The 16,663-nt window shown below is 40.4% G+C and overlaps 2 protein-coding genes across 3 annotated transcripts; one reads left to right on the forward strand and one right to left on the reverse strand.

The window, feature by feature from the left end:
• The first annotated feature begins 797 nt into the window (after positions 1-797).
• LOC140573804 (uncharacterized) lies at positions 798-7,393 on the forward strand. Its single transcript, XM_072693376.1, has 2 exons — positions 798-1,268; positions 3,562-7,393. The coding sequence occupies exon 2, from the start codon at positions 3,662-3,664 to the stop codon at positions 4,454-4,456; it is 795 nt and encodes a 264-aa protein (XP_072549477.1). The 5' UTR covers positions 798-1,268; positions 3,562-3,661; the 3' UTR covers positions 4,457-7,393.
• A 3,606-nt stretch (positions 7,394-10,999) lies between these two features.
• dhrs7ca (dehydrogenase/reductase (SDR family) member 7Ca) lies at positions 11,000-15,817 on the reverse strand. 2 transcript variants are annotated; one of them, XM_072694025.1, is made up of 7 exons: positions 15,727-15,817; positions 13,682-13,838; positions 13,471-13,583; positions 11,762-11,972; positions 11,595-11,687; positions 11,317-11,469; positions 11,000-11,208 (listed from the first exon to the last, which is right to left on the reverse strand). In XM_072694025.1, the coding sequence occupies exons 2-7, from the start codon at positions 13,827-13,829 to the stop codon at positions 11,000-11,002; spliced, it is 927 nt and encodes a 308-aa protein (XP_072550126.1). In that variant the 5' UTR covers positions 13,830-13,838; positions 15,727-15,817. The 2 variants fall into 2 exon arrangements, with proteins under 2 accessions (XP_072550126.1, XP_072550125.1); XM_072694024.1 differs by having other exon boundaries at positions 11,000-11,469.
• Between the last annotated feature and the right edge of the window lie 846 nt (positions 15,818-16,663).

Below are 16,663 nucleotides of genomic sequence, written 5' to 3' on the forward strand. Positions count from 1 at the left end.
CTTGCCATGCTTTAGTGCTAAGCACAACCGTGAAACTTACTGTAATAACAACAACAACAACAATAATAATAATAATAATAATAATAATAATAATGAGAAGAAGAAGTTGGTCTTGAGATGGATGTTTTCAGCAGGGCTATAACGATATGCCTCTGCTGTTTATTGGTTAAATGTACAATTTTGGCATTTGGCAGACATCCAGAGCCTCTTAGCTACAGTTTAATCGTGTTACAGACCCCACTTGTCCAGACGCTTATTTGTGTGGATTGAACTCAAGAAAATGACTCCAGCAGTGTCTCTGACTGCGGTGGTGACAATTAGGCTACTCCCATGAAATGTTTTTTTTTTATTTTTTTTATTTTATACCAGGTGATTAATTCATTTCAATACTTATCAAATAAATGTGTATTTGAAGCTGAAAAGGGGAACAAAACTGTTACAAAGAAATAATTTTAATACATATTACTTTTCCTTCCTCCACAGCTTCTTTTTTTTATTTTTTACCTTTTTATCCTTATTATTCAATGTATGTATTATTTAGCCTAAATTAATACAAAATAAGCTTGCTCAGCTTCCTCGGCACAGGCACAGTCATGTATTCCTGGTCCCGGTATTCGCTGATCGGATTGCAGGGAAAGCCACAGCTAGCTCCAGTTACACCGCGGTTGTCGCGGTGATGTGATAGAATCCTCAACTGGCCAATCAGAGGACAGCTCGCATGGCCCGCTAGCCAATCGCAGCGCAGGAGGCTGACTCGGACGGCTGTTTGTGTCTCCGACAGGCGCCTGTCACAACAAACGCTGCTTGCTCAGACAGTAGTCCGGGGCTGGAAGGCACCCAGTTTTTTATCCCTCTGTTCAAATGTATTTAATGGAGTAAAATGCTAATGGATAGCAGTTAACAGTGGACTGGCATTACTTTAGCAACGCTAGGACGCATTGCGTTGTCCTTTGTGATTCAGTTCCAGAGCCCTTCGCCACTTCACTGCCTTATCAAGCACTGACTTGGCCACTGGCTAGCGCTGAGCTATAAGACAGGACAGCAAGGCATCGGGGCAGCTGTCGAGATAGATAGCTAGTTAGCTACTAGCTACAGTTTCGGACACAGGCGCGTCCAGTAGCATCCAGCTGCTGCCCAGGTGGTGGCGCTAATATTGGTTCTCCAACTACAGTAAAGTGGAGAAGAAGATCTGATCCGCAGTCCTGCATTAGCGCTCGGACAGCGCGGCCAGTGCTGTTCGGAGAGGAGCAGGAGCTGCGCCGCTGAAAGTAGGGGGCTATACAATATCTGTTCGTCTTATTTTAATAGATAAATTATTATGTTTTTCTTGGCTGGAGAAGTGTTAATATTAAAATATCGAACATTTTGTGAGACAGGTCTATTGAACACAGCAGAGGGCGGCCTTCGTCTCTACGTGGCTGTGCAGCATTAGCTAGCGTTTAGCTGCTGCCTGTTTTTATGCCATGCTGGTTGTCGTTACTCGATACGCTCTCGAGAAGCAGAAAAAACAGCTCGAGGACTCGTATTTATCGTCGTAAGGTGCTTTTATTGAGATTTAAAGGGCTGTTTTGCCTTCGACAAACTCCTCTGGGCTTCTCCTGTCCGCCCTTGTTTGTGTATCGCTAACGATATCAGGCTCATTTTCCTACGACGCTGCACAGGTCAGCGCTTTACCTGTGTGGCCTATTGCACACATGGAGCTGACCGTACTGACCAGTACACTTCTGCACAGTTTAGTTTAATACAGAATTATCTGTAGAATTTAACATGTAGAAAGGAAAAAAAACAAAACAAAAATCATATGCATATTTATTAGGATTTTTCTATCTATGTGTTAATAAATAGAAATGTTCTTAGCTAAATGTTTGCGTACAGATGTTTGTGCCAAACAGGTGGAAAAAGTGGGCAAGGTCAGGGCAAGTGGGACACTTTTGGTAAATGAGGCAAAGACTCCCCTGAAAGTGGCTCTGTATTCATACATATAAATGCATTATAACTAGGGCTGGGCCTTATGGACGTGATTGATATAGCATATGCTTGAAAAACACTGGTCAAATGCACGTTTTATTACAAACAGTGTAATTAGTCTGATTTAATATGATGAAGTGCTTGTAAAATATGTAAAAATAAAAAAATTGCTGTACTAAATTGGAGAGCTCGTGGATAGTAGTTTTTAAAAATCTGTCACTGCTGTTGCTTTTTGTCTGTGATCAATCGCAATAAAAATTGTCTATCGTGAAAATGTCTTTAAATAATGTGATCTAATATTTTTGCCATATTGCCCAGCCCTAATTACAGCTGTAGTAAGTAGTATTTGTAGGTGTTCTAAACCCTGGAATATTTTTGAGGGTGTTTTTTGGTCAGGGCTCATATTTTTACCCCCTTTGTTTATAAGGAGAATTACTTTCATGCTTTTTTGGACAAGTATGCATACCTAAAAGGAATTTGTCTTGGTAGCTCACAGTGCACAGTAGCAGACAATAAGTATTCACACACACACACACACACATATCCATACCAGTAAATTTGCATATCGCCACTGTCTATTTCTGTCCATTTTTAGTGTTCCCCATGGTTTGAACTAGGGCTAGGCGATATGGTAAGAAATACTATATCACGATATTTATCATGGTTACATTAGTAGCAACAGATTCTTAAAAAAATACTATTTAGAGACTCTCCTGTACGGAATACAGTTATTTTTATTCAACATCTGCTGCACTTCATCTAATTAAACCAGTCTGATTACACTGTAATGAGTAGGATAATCTGTTGTGCTATCTGACCAGAGGAGGTCCGGTTTCCCTTTTGAGTCTTGGCCCGTCTTGGCTCCAGGGTTTCACCTGATCTAAGAATTTTTTTCTTTGCTGCTGCCGCCATTGATTTGCTCAAAAGAGGCTGAGGCCCGGATTCGTTGTGAAAAGCACTGTATAAATAAAAATGTAACTAAAGTAAGAGTTAATAAAATAAAACTACGTACAATAAACTAAATGCCTCTTTATTGTGGAGGGGCAGATTAAGCTGCACCAGACTGATGGAGGTATACTGGTCTCTAAACTGGCCCTGGCAGTCCAGATTTTTCGCTCTATCGTTGATCCCGTTTACACCTGGTCACTTAGTCCATCTTGAATAGTACAACGCTGTTGTTCACGCCAGCTTCAGAATCTGGCCATGTCTTGATCTCAAACGAAAGCTTTTAGTCAGATTTTATCTTAACAATGTTAAGGTAAGGTTTTGTGTCCTTTAAATAATTCTAAGGGAACTGACCGTTACAGAACTTTATGCCACAGTAAACAGATTACTTCAGGGACATACTTTCTTACTCTCAGAACATATAAGGGTTTATGACAATTCGCCCTTAAGAAAGCCCTTCAGGTAACATTTAAGGCATTTTTTCTGCAACACACTTAACCTTAAGGGATTTTTAAGGGTAATCTTACGTTTTGGGAGTTGTGATAAAGAACAAATCTGTTTGGAGGTACCTATGGAAAATGTAGAATATGGGGCCTTTATTTTAATACATTTTGAATATCTATATTTATTCTCACTTTTCTCTTCTAGAAACGAATGACGACCAGCTGCAAGATCTTTCCTGCTACTACCGTCCACTTTTCCGACACCATTTACATTTTTCTCCAGGAACACATGAAGAGGTGCAACCATGACTTCACTGCTGGAATCAGAAGAGATTAAATGTGAGGATCTAGAATTTGCAGAGAGCTCCAGTCCTCAGCCGACCTCGTCTGAAGACTTCTTTGCCGACACGTTTCACAGTGAAGGCCAAAGAAGTACGTTCAAGGAAAGGACCCACCACTGCTTGGTGTGCGGCAAGAGCTTCACCGTACAGAACCATCTCCAGAGACACCTGCGCATTCACACCGGAGAGAAGCCGTTTGACTGCCCTGAGTGTGGAAGGAGCTTTAGAGACAAAGGTAATCTGAAGATCCACCAGCGCATTCACACAGGCGAGAAGCCGTACGACTGCGAAGAGTGCGGAAGGAGTTTCCGAGAGAGAGGCACCCTCAAAAAACACCAGCGCATTCACACTGGAGAGAAACCCTATTACTGCTCAGAATGTGGGAAGAGCTTTAATCAGCTGAGCAGCCTCCAGACACACCAGCGCATTCACACGGGTGAGAAGCCGTACGACTGCCTGGAGTGCGGGAAGAGCTTTAATGTACTGAGTCACCTCAAAACGCACCGGAACATTCACACAGGAGAGAAGCGCTTTAGCTGCGACGACTGCGGGAAGAGTTTTAATCGGCAGAGTCATCTCCAGCTACACCAGCGCATTCACACCGGGGAGAAACCGTATTACTGCTCCGAGTGTGGCAAGAGCTTCAGGCATTCGAATACTTTAAAGACACACAAGTGCATTAACAAGGAGGTGGAAACGCAGGACACCAGCTTGTCAGATCAAGATGGTGATTTTTATTATCAGGTCATTTTAGTTTGACGTCAGTAATGTCATTTCTTTCTCTGTTTTTTTTTTTGTGATTCAAATCGGTTGCTAGTGGCAATTGTTAAATGACAACTCCACCGATGTTTCCCCAAAAATCTGCATATTTCAACCTAGGGTTTGACAAAAAAATCACCCCAGCTAATAGGAATATCCAATATGTATCTTTTTCTCTGATTGTTGAAATGGCAATTCAAAAAACACCTTCTCTAGTGCTTAAGTAGAAGAACACAACAATACTGGAACCATATTTTTACTCTTTGGATCTGCCTTGAATTCCCACCAGTGACCACAAAGCACGCCTTAGACCTCTGTTTCAGAGAGACTTATCACACATGGCCAGGTTACTCTTCAAATTCTTCTTTGATAGCAGTGGTGTTTGGCCAGAGCAAGCATTAAACTCCTTGATACATTGTGCTGCCCACTACAACATTCTTGAAAGCTTGGTGAAACTGTAAACCTCCCAACCATTTGTTGCTGTGAGAATAGCCATGTGTATGTGCATGAGTCCCTATCAGTTACTACCTGTGTTAGCTAATTAGCATCGTTAGCTGCAGCTGACCAGTGTTCCACAGATTTCTCTGAAGGATGTTCTCTATAGCCCCTTTTAGACATGCGCGATAAACCAGAACTTTTCCACACAGTACCTGGAGGAGCTGTATGTGTGAACGCAAATGTCCGGATCATTTGCACCCGACATTACCCGGACTCTATCCTGCCAGCCCCTTAGTATGCGGTCCACATAATGTCCGAGTGAGCCCATGTGTGAACAGAGAAGGTCATTTTCCAGAGCATTCACAGTGGGCCATGCTGTACTTTCTGCACCTGCTACACAGGTGCCACCCCTTGTCAAAACCATGTGGAACATGTACTCCTGTACTGAGAACAAGACATAAGAGATGAAGATTTATCTACTCTAGTTCTGCCATTACACCTTTTTGAGACCTGTCCAGGAGAAACTTTGTAAATTCTGCACCCACCTTCATTTCATTTGTGTGTCATAATTAACTCCATTTTGGAAAAGCACTTCCAAGCTGATCGACTAATAGTACATTTAAGTGCCTTGCCCAAGAGCAGAACCAGAAGTTCCCAGTCAATCCTGAATTTGAAATGCGACCATCCAGGTGCCAGCCTACATTTCTTAACAGGAGGCAACTAGCCACCCCACAGGCTTGTTTATGAGAAATCAGTTAAACACATTTCATTTAAATTGATTTAAAAAGTGTGTTAGGGTTCATTTCATGTAAAGTGTATCTAAAATTGTCAAATCATGCTTTCCATGTTTTTAATGTTAATTATGTTTTCTTGAAATCTGTTAGATAGCTGTTCTTTCTTCAAACCAACTTTTCCCCAAAAACTTTCTAAAGGATCAACGCACTTTATATTTATAATGTTCTGATATTTACATTTTTATTATTTATAAACACAATCATTAGGTTCACGTTTTTAACCTGGTCTCAAGAGAGATTCGTACATATGTGACTAGAAGACCATTTCAGGTTTCATACAATGTGTGCTAAATAGAGTTGGACCGACATGGATATTCACAAAATTAAAATAAAGCAACCCAGACACGCAGAAATGAAAGGATTTGGACAGAGAATGTTGCAAAGTAACTAATTTGACTACCTGAACCTATGCCTCAGCCTAACCTTAAACGTAACCTACTTACGTTACACCTAAACATAGGCCAAACTAAGCCAAACTCGAACTTTAACCATGACCCTAGACCCTAGAAACTCTTACCATTTCTGCAGGCATTTCTGCAGGAAAAGCAGAATGCTGTGGAGCCTACACATACATGACAGAATGGGTTGTGTGTATTTGGCAAAACACAGCACCACAACTGGACGGGAGCTCCTTGTGAATCGTAAAAAAATTTATATATATAGATATGAATTTCTTGGGGTGCACTTTAGTGGTATATGTACGAGTTGTATGAAGAATTGTTAATTATTGGTCTTTAGCAAATTAAGTTTCTGGCGCCTGAGATGTTTTCTAACACTAGTTTTGGCCTAGAATGTGTTTTAAAAAAAAACATTAAACGGTAATGTTAAAGAAATACATGCAGGGCATTGTAAAACAAACTAGTACCCATACATAACCTCTCAGATTTCTCATTGTTTATCCATTATCAGCATTACATATAAACCTTCCTGTTTGCATTGTAGATCACAATGCCTTGTTCTTATCAACACTAATGTACAGAAATAAGAGTTGACAGGTTTCTCTGCAGTGCAGCATTTACATTTAGGACTGTTCAATTCTGCGATTGAATTATGCAGATATTTGGGATACAGAAACTTTCCCCATGGTCTGTGATTTGCATGCCTCTCTCCTTGTGTGATTATTATGTATGTAACGACTGTGTGAGTTAGAGCTGTACTTTGTATTGTTTCTTAATCATACTCATGACCTTTGCCTTTGCGATACTGATATTGATTGCATTCAGCCACGAGAGCATTAAGGAGATCAGGTACTGTTTTCTAATGATTAGTTCTGGATGATTAGCCCAAGCATCTCTCCAACTCGTCCCAAAGATACTGGATGAAGCTCCAGTCCTCCAGAGAACGCAGCTCCACTGCCCCCCACCTTTAGGCTCTGGCTGATATACAGTGTGTTTTATTTGAATTTGATGAAACATAATTGTTGTACGCGTACATTGTTGTCATGTTTGTCATTGTTTGATGGAACAAGGTCAGAAGTGTATACTCAAGCAGGCAAGGCTACAGAATTGTGTGTGGGAGGATAATTCATCAGATTCAGTCAAAACAACTGGCCTTACAAGACCTCAGGATTTGCCCATTTGATAAAACGGCAAGTTTGCAGTGACCATAAAATTGACAGTGTTGCACGTCTGTAAGAACTGCATATTAACACTATCTTCTGACTCTGAGTTTACCCAATTTACCCAGAATAAACAACATGACTAACCTGTAGTAGCCTAGGTTTTTTACACTCACTCACATGCAGCAGACTCGAGATTCTCCAAAAGGGGATGGTTCAGAGGCGGTACATTGGTGACTGTGGTGCGTTCAAACTGGCTTGCAAGTGGGAGGTCGAAGCTTAGCATCCAAATAAAATGTGTTCATTTAGCTTTACCTTCAAATTGGAAAACTACTTGAGCATGAATTAGCCATTCGTAGCGCTGTCTGGTACCAACATCCAATCAGTAAAATGCTACCCAAAAAGAAACAAGGTACTGCTAACCAGTCATACAGCACAAAACGGTCCAGAAACACAGAACACAAAGCTAATCATGGCTGGCTGTTTTTTGGTGGCGGACCTTAACCAACCAGCACCACACACACCACCATATCATTATCAGAGTCCACCGTTCACATAATTGTGAAACGGGCCAATTCTGAACAGTGTAGAGGGTGCCTGAGAAATAATGCATTACAGTAGATAGTGGGTAATGTAGATGGAGCTTATTCTGACCAGTGAGTGAAAGCAGATTTCGAAGACCAGAATAAATATCAATACATGAATATAAATATAAATAATAAATAAGTATTTGGACACCTGCCTTTTTATGTATGGTTTCTTCTGAAATCAAAAGTATTAAAAAAAGTTTTACTGTCCAGGGAGGGCTTTTTACTAGATTTTGAAGCATTGCTGTGAGAATATGATGGCATTCAGCGACAAGAATGTTAGTGAAGTCAGGATGCTGGATGATCCCCCCTCATCCCAAAGGTATTGAATAGAGCACTGTCATTCCAGAGAACACAGTCACTCTGTTCCACAGCTCAGTGCTGGGGGCCTTTAATCCCTTTTATCCCACACCTGGCTTTAGCCATGGTGCAAGTTGGTTCATGTTTCTGCTCCAGATCATTTCTATTCTATTCTATTGGCAATACCTCACTACGGGGACTAGACAAGCATGTGCATTAAAAATAGCTGACTGCATTTATTAGAAGGGGTGTCCACAAACATTTGGGCATATAGTGTATCTAATGTGTTTATTGATGCATTCATCCATGTTGTACAGATCAGTGGGGTCCGAGTGAGTTCTGGAGATCTTCTGCCCTGGAGATGTATTATTAAGATGCTTTTTGTGCACAACTACAGTGAACTCAGCAAAAATTGAGACATATTGTCATGAGTGGAGACTCTCAAAACATAACACAACAAGGTAGGCAATATTTTTAATATTTCACTTACTTGTTCAGAGGTGACTGTATAAAGCATGGACAGCGACCATCGATAGCTCTGAAAAGTGAAGCAACCACAGGTCTAACGCCTCTGCTGGCTGGTTGCAGTTTGATGTGTAGCTCTGCACATCCTCATATGTTTCAATGACAAAACTCAAAAAAATCTCTGCTAATATTTTCCCTCTGCTAATATTGGCGCATTTTCTATTCCCCCCCGAAATCCTTTTATTTGAACCCTTATTCTGCTATATCATAAGAAGGCAGGGTTACACTTTTTAAGTGATTGACAGCCCGCAGGAAATGCTTCACACTCTTTCTTAGCGGGAGTGGAACCTGCAGGAACTGGCAGTTTAACTGTTAAAACATTGCTTTTCTCAGACAAAATGGCTATCCAGGATATAAAAACCCACTGTAAACTCAGTAAAGGTGGTCTGAGACAGGCTTGGTCAGGGAGAAGGGGGCAGGTCTACCAAATGAGTATGCAAACCTGGCTCCGCCTCTGCTCTCTACCCCGCAGACTGTGGTTGCAAATTTGACAACATGGTGGACAATTTTGGCTTAATTTCTATAGAACTAAAGGGAATGGAAACACAGTGTCCATGTCATCTACAGTCACTGGGTGGAGGACTTGTTTGCTTAGACTACTGCCAGAACATAAATCCTATACACGACATGTAAGAAGGGTGAACTCCAGTGCACTCCACGCTCACATCTAAGGCTTAGTTTAACTCTGCTCTCTGTTCCTATACACTCCTTGTCCTGTCCTCTATCTGTGACTTTCAGCTTCTTCCCTAATGCTGACTTTTCTCAGTGTCCTCTTTGCCTTCTTCCTGACAGTTCGGCTTAAGGTGCTACTAAAGTGACAGGAGGTTAGATGACCATGAGTGGGAGCCCAGCTGCCACCTTTGCAAAGCTTTGCAGCTCCTTTCCTCAAGCCAGTATCCACCTAAATACAGACCCAGCTCACATCCCTCTGCTATAAACACTTGCACAGGCATGGTAATGCACTCACTGCAGTGCACTGTATGTATCAGGCCAAATACCTTCCCACAGCCTTCTATTGTAGTCAGTACACACATGCACTGTGGCTTCTTTCAAATATACATTCTCACATATCTACAGTGGCAAGCAAAGGTTACCGTACATAGTTCAGTGAGTAAGTAAAAGATGCACTGATCTCCAAAAGGCATCAGTGGGAAATATTTGAGCTCTCAAACATAATATATATAATTTAGCAGCCATATGCTCCTCTACGCAGCTGCCTATCACTCTGAAAATAAAACAACTGGAGGAGAATGATGAGAAGATAGTGAAGTATTTTCAGGCATTTTCTACTGTAATTAAGATGTAACAGGAACTGTGGAGCTCTTGGTTAAAATATTTACTAAAAAATAACTTTTAATGAACTATTATTCCCTCAACTATTAACAGTAACTAAAATTTTGACCAGGGATGCCCAAACGTTTGCATGTCACTGTATTCATTACTCATATCTTCAGCTCTTTTAAATATCAAGAGATACTGTCTTGTTCTTTTTTAAGGTGTTAATATGGCCAATTTAACAAACTTGATTAGATTTGCATATTTACATAGAAATCGTTCAAACTCTTAAATACGTTTGCTATTAATTTTACTGGTAATAACATTTCTTGTTTAGTGCAAGGCCCCGTACACATGTATCCAGAATTTTTTTAAAACAGAGATTCCCTTTCCTACATTTTCTTTTAATATTTCCGTCCACACAGAGATGAAAACGCTTGCATAAGCATGCTAGCCCTGTATGGGACAATTATTGTACCTCATAAAACATCATGAAGCAGGAAGAAAACACAGAAGTTTAATTCCAAATTACACATTATCCCCTATGTAGTGTCACAAATCTTACTATGCAAGTCACAAATTGTCACAAAGACGTTGTATTTTAATAACTTATGTAGTTCAATATGGAGAGAGTAAGGAGGTCCCTGAGATTCAGCCAGAAACATGCTTGTGTTGTGATGTTCAGCGACCAAAAATGCCATTTCCTTGTGGACGGGAGGCCAAAATGCAGCCAAAAACCTAACGTTTTTAAAAATATGAGGATACGTGTAGACAGGGCCTTGCATATGCTGTGATCTTTTTTCCAGTGGTCAGTACCACTCCTGTCCAGATTGGACCTTTGTATGTTGTTAAACAGTAGAAAAGGGATTCCATTTGCACTTGTGCTGAATGTGGTCAAAATCTGTCTCTAAACATCTTCCAGTGTGGTTCTAGTGATGAAATTGTTCACATCTAACCATGTTTTGCTCTATGTCAACATTGTTTGTAGCCATTTAGGGGGAAAAACGGTTTTAATAGATCTTGATAGTCCTCATGTACGTCACAGCTCAGGAAATATCATTGTCTCTCATTGCATGTACTCCATAACTGCTGTGTTCCTCACTCCAGACGCCATCACAGAGAAGAAGAAGTTGGGGAAGAAGGGCCTTGCATAAATAGCTGCTTTAGAGATGGAGTGGGCCATGATGATCTCGTTGTTTTTGTTGTTCAAGGTTTTCAGAAGCTCACTGGCCATCTCCTCTGGTGAAATGCCTTGAGGCTTCTGTCTGGTGAGTGCTGCAGGTTTGAAGGATAGACACTCGTGAGCATGAAGGTGAGATGATTCAGTGCCGAAGGAGGAATCGTATGTTGTAACATTACGAGACGATGGTGAGGTGGACATACCTGACAGGATGGATTTTGTTGTGGTGGTTTGCTTGACTGAGGGAGCAGCTTTGATAAAGGTGTGACTGAGAGTACTAACGGAGATGCCGTACTCCTGGACCTCGGCTCTAAGGCAGTCGAAGAAGGCCTGCACTGCATGTTTTGAGGCAGCGTCTGGAACAGAAGAAGATCAGCAAGGATCATTTAGGTTCCCTGTATTCAAACTTGTTCCCCACGAGAGCACTTGACCTCTACATTTGATCACTCGTTAGCCCATGATAGCCATTAGCTGTACTCACAGGTGGTGCGGAAAGGTACGGCCAGTTTCCCCTGAATGCTGTTGACCAGGAGGATGTGGCCAGACCTTCTAGTGATCATAGAGGGCAGGACACCTGCAATTGTACAGTATATAAAAAGTATATCAAAGATGAGTGGTCCACTCTTGGGTTTCGCTTGTGTACTGTACCTTTGGCCAATGTGATGGGTCCAAAGTAGTTGGCATCCATAACCAGCTTGTCCATCTCCAGAGACAGCGTCTGCGCTGGCGCCTTCACTTTCATGCTACTGTTGATGATGAGTACGTCCAGGCAGCCGTAACAGTCCAGCACATCTGAGACCACTTCTGGCAAGGACTCTGTATCAGCGAAGTCCAACTCCACTAGCTTAGGTGGAAACGTCTGACAAAGAGTGAATGACAAAGACTCGTCCCATTTTATGTATGTGGATGTGTTGGTCGTGTTGATTGTAGGGCTGTGTATTGACAGAGAGACCTGTATTGCGCTATATTGCGATACTGTAAGCAATAGCAATAGCAATATCTATGTTTTATTGCTTTATAATACAGATTTTACTATGTATTTAAAATGTCTCCCTTTGCTGGCCTCAGTGGGGAGCTCATGCACAGGCCATGTACTGTAGTGTGCAAAGGCTAAGCTCCGCCCTTCACCTGAGGCTCATCTTTAGCACACAGATGCTGTTCATGATTGGACTGATCAGGACTCCTCTTAAGCTTCTCAGTTTTGGATGCTGTTTGTGATGTTACTGTGAATCTCTGATGTGGTTGTGGTGCTTTGTTGTGGTCTGTGTTTTGGCCCATTTGCTTTGTAGTCTGACCCGGATTATGGATTTGCCTGAATTGTAACTGCCTGCCTGCCTAACCTGACGATGAATGTTGCTATAGCCCTAATAAAAGTCTCTCTGCACATGCAGCCTGCCTCAACACTTATGTCATAAGTGTTAAACCTATTATAGACTAACCTGGGTGTCTGTTGGCACCTTTCTTTCTTCTTATTATTATATAGATACTTATTTGTTGTGATAATTGTTAAAAAAAAACCTCAAACATCATATTTAGGTAGAGCGTGTTGATTGGCCTGGCCAAGCTAACACTGCTAGATCATTGTGTTAATATTATCAATGCAGGTTCATATAAAACACTTTTCATATATAGAATTCTTTCCTCATAGATAAATGGACACACTCAGAAAGGTTTCAAATCTTTTTATGTTTAATAAAATTGGTTATATTTGTTAGTATCTTAAACCTTAGGGTCGATTAAATCGTCTAGTGGTCCATGAAAGCTTTTGTGGCCAGTTCTAAGAACTGAGAGTTGCAAAAGCTTGGGAGCCCCTTGACTAATATATTACTAAAAATATGGCACTGTTTATTTCTGGTCAGAATGAGAGTTTCAGTCAGTGACGTTACAGTAAGGAAAAGTTGGATAATGTAGTGGATAACACAGCCGATTCACATATGGGTGAATGGGCTTCAATCCTATGTTCAGACAGGAATAGAAAACACCACTATAATATACCAATAAAGCCAATCTTGAAGGAATAATTTTTTTTTACAGTTGAAAGTAATTGCAATTGCAACTTATTGAAATGTTATATCTTATTGAAATGTTATATATATACAGTACTTAAAAATGCAGTAGCATTATCATGTTGTCATAATAGTGTAGTAGTGGATACACCACCAGCAGCACAGCATAGTGATTGTGATATTTAGGGATGCTATCTGTGAGGAAACGGTGACCCTTAGTCTGTCAGTGTCCAGCATTTGTCTTTTCCACAACATGTAGTGGTTTCTGATCCAATTGTTTTCTATGGGTCAGGTTATGTTTTAGAGTCAAGTTTGAGTTTTGAGCTGTCAGTACCATTTTTCCCTACTTACCAAAGTTGGGTCTGACTCATTCGCCAGCTGTTCTGCCAGATCTTCGAGCTTTTCCCAGTTCTTCCCACAAAGGATCAGCCGGGCTCCTGCCTTGTGGAACAGTTTTGCAGACTCTGGAAAAAAGGCCAAGCAGCAGAATGGAAAAATGGTCAACTGTCTGCAAACTAGCTGCCAATAACAAAAAAAAATTGTGTGTGGAACAAAAGCATACCATTCCCCAGTGCTGATAATGAGTCTGTCATTAGCACTACTTTGTTTCGGAGTGTTGTTTTGTTCAGCAGCCGTAGGAGCACACCATACAGGTAGAATATCCCTGCTGTGACCAGCACCACCACAGGCACCAGAACAACTGCGGCCATGCCTGCTTTCTGAAAGAGACCATGCAATAGCAGTTTGGTATATTGAGCAATATAAAAGTGTGCTTTTAAAAGATTTATGCTTTAACAGCTCCTTACCCCACCTGCTGTCCACTGTATTAGATGGTTCATTTAATCATCAGTTTGCAGTTAGTTAGTTTCAGCTAAAACATGAATCTGTAGGATAAAGACCCTGAAAAAGACTCTGGCCTGCCAGCCGTCCTAAAGTCTTATTACAAACTTCTATTACCAAGGAATAGCTCTGTATAGAAGTCCCTGTAGTTACTAAGTAATACGCCATAGTGTGAAATCACTAGGGGCTAAGGAGGCCGTTATAAGGCAAAGCTGATCTTTTTCATTAGCAGCAATTATAAAGCCTAAGACAGGAAAAGGTTCATGGGTAATTTTGGGTTGTAAATAAAAAGGCTGTATTTACATTCATCATGTTACCATCCAGACATGTATAAAGTACTAGAGACCCAGACTTGAGTAAATGTACAAGTGCTCTAGTGCTCTATTAAAGGAGAAGTCTTCTTTAAGCACCATACTTAGGTGGAAGTACTAAAGTATTCAACATTGTTTGTACTTCTAAACTCTTGTACTTATATAGTTATATAGTACAGAAATCTAAATCTAGTCTAAAGCTGATATCTGAGAATATCTGTTTGAGATGTGTGAGTGAGAAGAGCCTTTACATTGGTTTACAACAAGTGAAGGTTCTTAGGGCGAACCTTTTTTTGGGAAAGGTGCTTCAACTAGTGGTTGAGCAATGATAAATACTGGCTAAAGATATTGTTGGCAGCTGGTAAAAAGACCACAACTAGAAAATAGATGCAGCAGGAGAGCAATGGATGGAAATTATTTACAAAAATTCTATTACGAATGTTTTTTCAAAAAATTGGGAAAAATGGACTCTAACTTACCCTTTAACAGAGACTATGTGATATGTGCAATTGAGGCACTATGCAACAATATGAAGCTCCATATTGCCTGAAACATTTCCTGGTTGGAACTATTAGTCAACCTTTGTTCAGCTTTAGCCCAACCTGCCCTCTTTCTAGGGTTTGAAAAAATTGTAAAAATAATATATATATATATATAAATGCATCTTTCTTTATAGAACCAAAAGAGCATTTTCTATGGCACTGCACAAAGAACCTATTTAAGAGTGTACAGTCTGGGGGCTCCAAATATATGGGCAAAAAGTAAACATTCACTGGTGGAGCTCCATATTGCCTGTAAAATGTCCTGGTGTGCATAGTAGTACTATGTTGGACCTATTAGTCAACCTTTGTTCAGCTTCACCTCAATCTGGCCTCTTTCGAAAGGATAATTTAAAAAAAGGGCAAAAAAGTAAACATTCACTGGTGGTGTGGTTCACTGTAAAATGCTTCAATGCCTATAAAAGCTTTACCACAAAGAGGTATTACATGAAATATTCACTTTCAATTCCTGAAACAGTGTTTTACCACCTTTAAAAGGTTCTTCACATTCACAAATCTCTTCATAAAACCAAACAAGGTTCCTCTGTGGCATCGCTCAAAGAATCATTTAAAGCTCCTTTCTTTTTTGAGAGTGTAGAGTCTGGGGGCTCCAAATCCACACCAGCGTGTACTGTGTCTGTGTTTAGAGAAGAGCTAAATATATGATCTGCTCCTAAATATATTTCATATGCAAATTCCAGTCATGTAAGTTAGATCCAGACAGGTTCCATTCGTTTAAATGAGAAACAAGCAGAGGTACAGTCAAGATGCATCAACAACAACGTTCCCTTCACAGCAAATGAGCAACAGAAATGCTCCTTCCAGTGTAAATTCCAGCAGTGCAGTAACACGAACAACCAGCACATGCACATAAGAAGCCCAGCAGACAGGCGATGCGCAGCTCTTTTGAGACTTACAGAATGACGACCTTAGAAGTGTGAGGCTGTGGTGAGATTTTCAGCTTGTCTGTCTTTAGTTAATGGTATAAATGGTTGAGGATCTTTTCCAGTACCTCTTCCCACAGCTTGGCTCTGGACAGCAGGCTGAACTCCAGGCAGCGCTCTGAGATTTAAGTGCTTTTAATAGCACACAGCTGAAGCTGTCGCTTGTCATGCTGTTTGTATACATAGCAGCATTTGAAGCATTATTGCAGGATAAGTTGGGGGGGGGGGCTGCTTGGGTGGGGTTAAGTGTTGGCCTATTTTTGGAGCCTCACTTTAAATAGGTCAGTGGTATGTCAGGTATGCCAGTATTCAGTAAGAAAACCATTCACGGCAATAAAAGAGCTACAATGAGTCTAACAGCATAATATTAGTTTAACATCGGTTACTGTATCAACATGACAGAGGACAAGATTAAAGCGATGATGTCGTCTGTGATCTAAAACAATGACACATGGTTTTCCATCCATATGTGCTCTGTTCTCCAACTCTAAACAGATGGTTTACACGTCTGCAAACTGTGGCGACCCATTTCCTTAACTTAAAAAAATAAATAAATAGTACTTTTCATTTCAAAATCATAAAGCATCTCAAAGTAACAAAAAAGGTTTTAAAAAGAATGAGAAATCATCTCAAAATGTCAAGAAATCATCTTAAAATAAAGAGAAAGGATCTCACAAAATTGAGAAATTATTTCAGAATGTCGAGAACAGAATTCAAATCAATAAGAATCAATCTCAAAATATTGTAAAATCACCTCTAAATAATAAGAAATCATCTTTAAAAAATGAGAAAGCATCTAAAAAAGAGATTTTCAACCATTTGTAATTTGGAACTATCTCAGAAGATTGAGAATGTAACTTAAAATAATGAGAAATCATCTCTAAATTACAGAAAATCATCTCAAAATAAT

Source organism: Salminus brasiliensis, chromosome 12, assembly GCF_030463535.1.
Source record: "Salminus brasiliensis chromosome 12, fSalBra1.hap2, whole genome shotgun sequence".
Classification (NCBI taxonomy): Eukaryota; Metazoa; Chordata; class Actinopteri; order Characiformes; family Bryconidae; genus Salminus; species Salminus brasiliensis.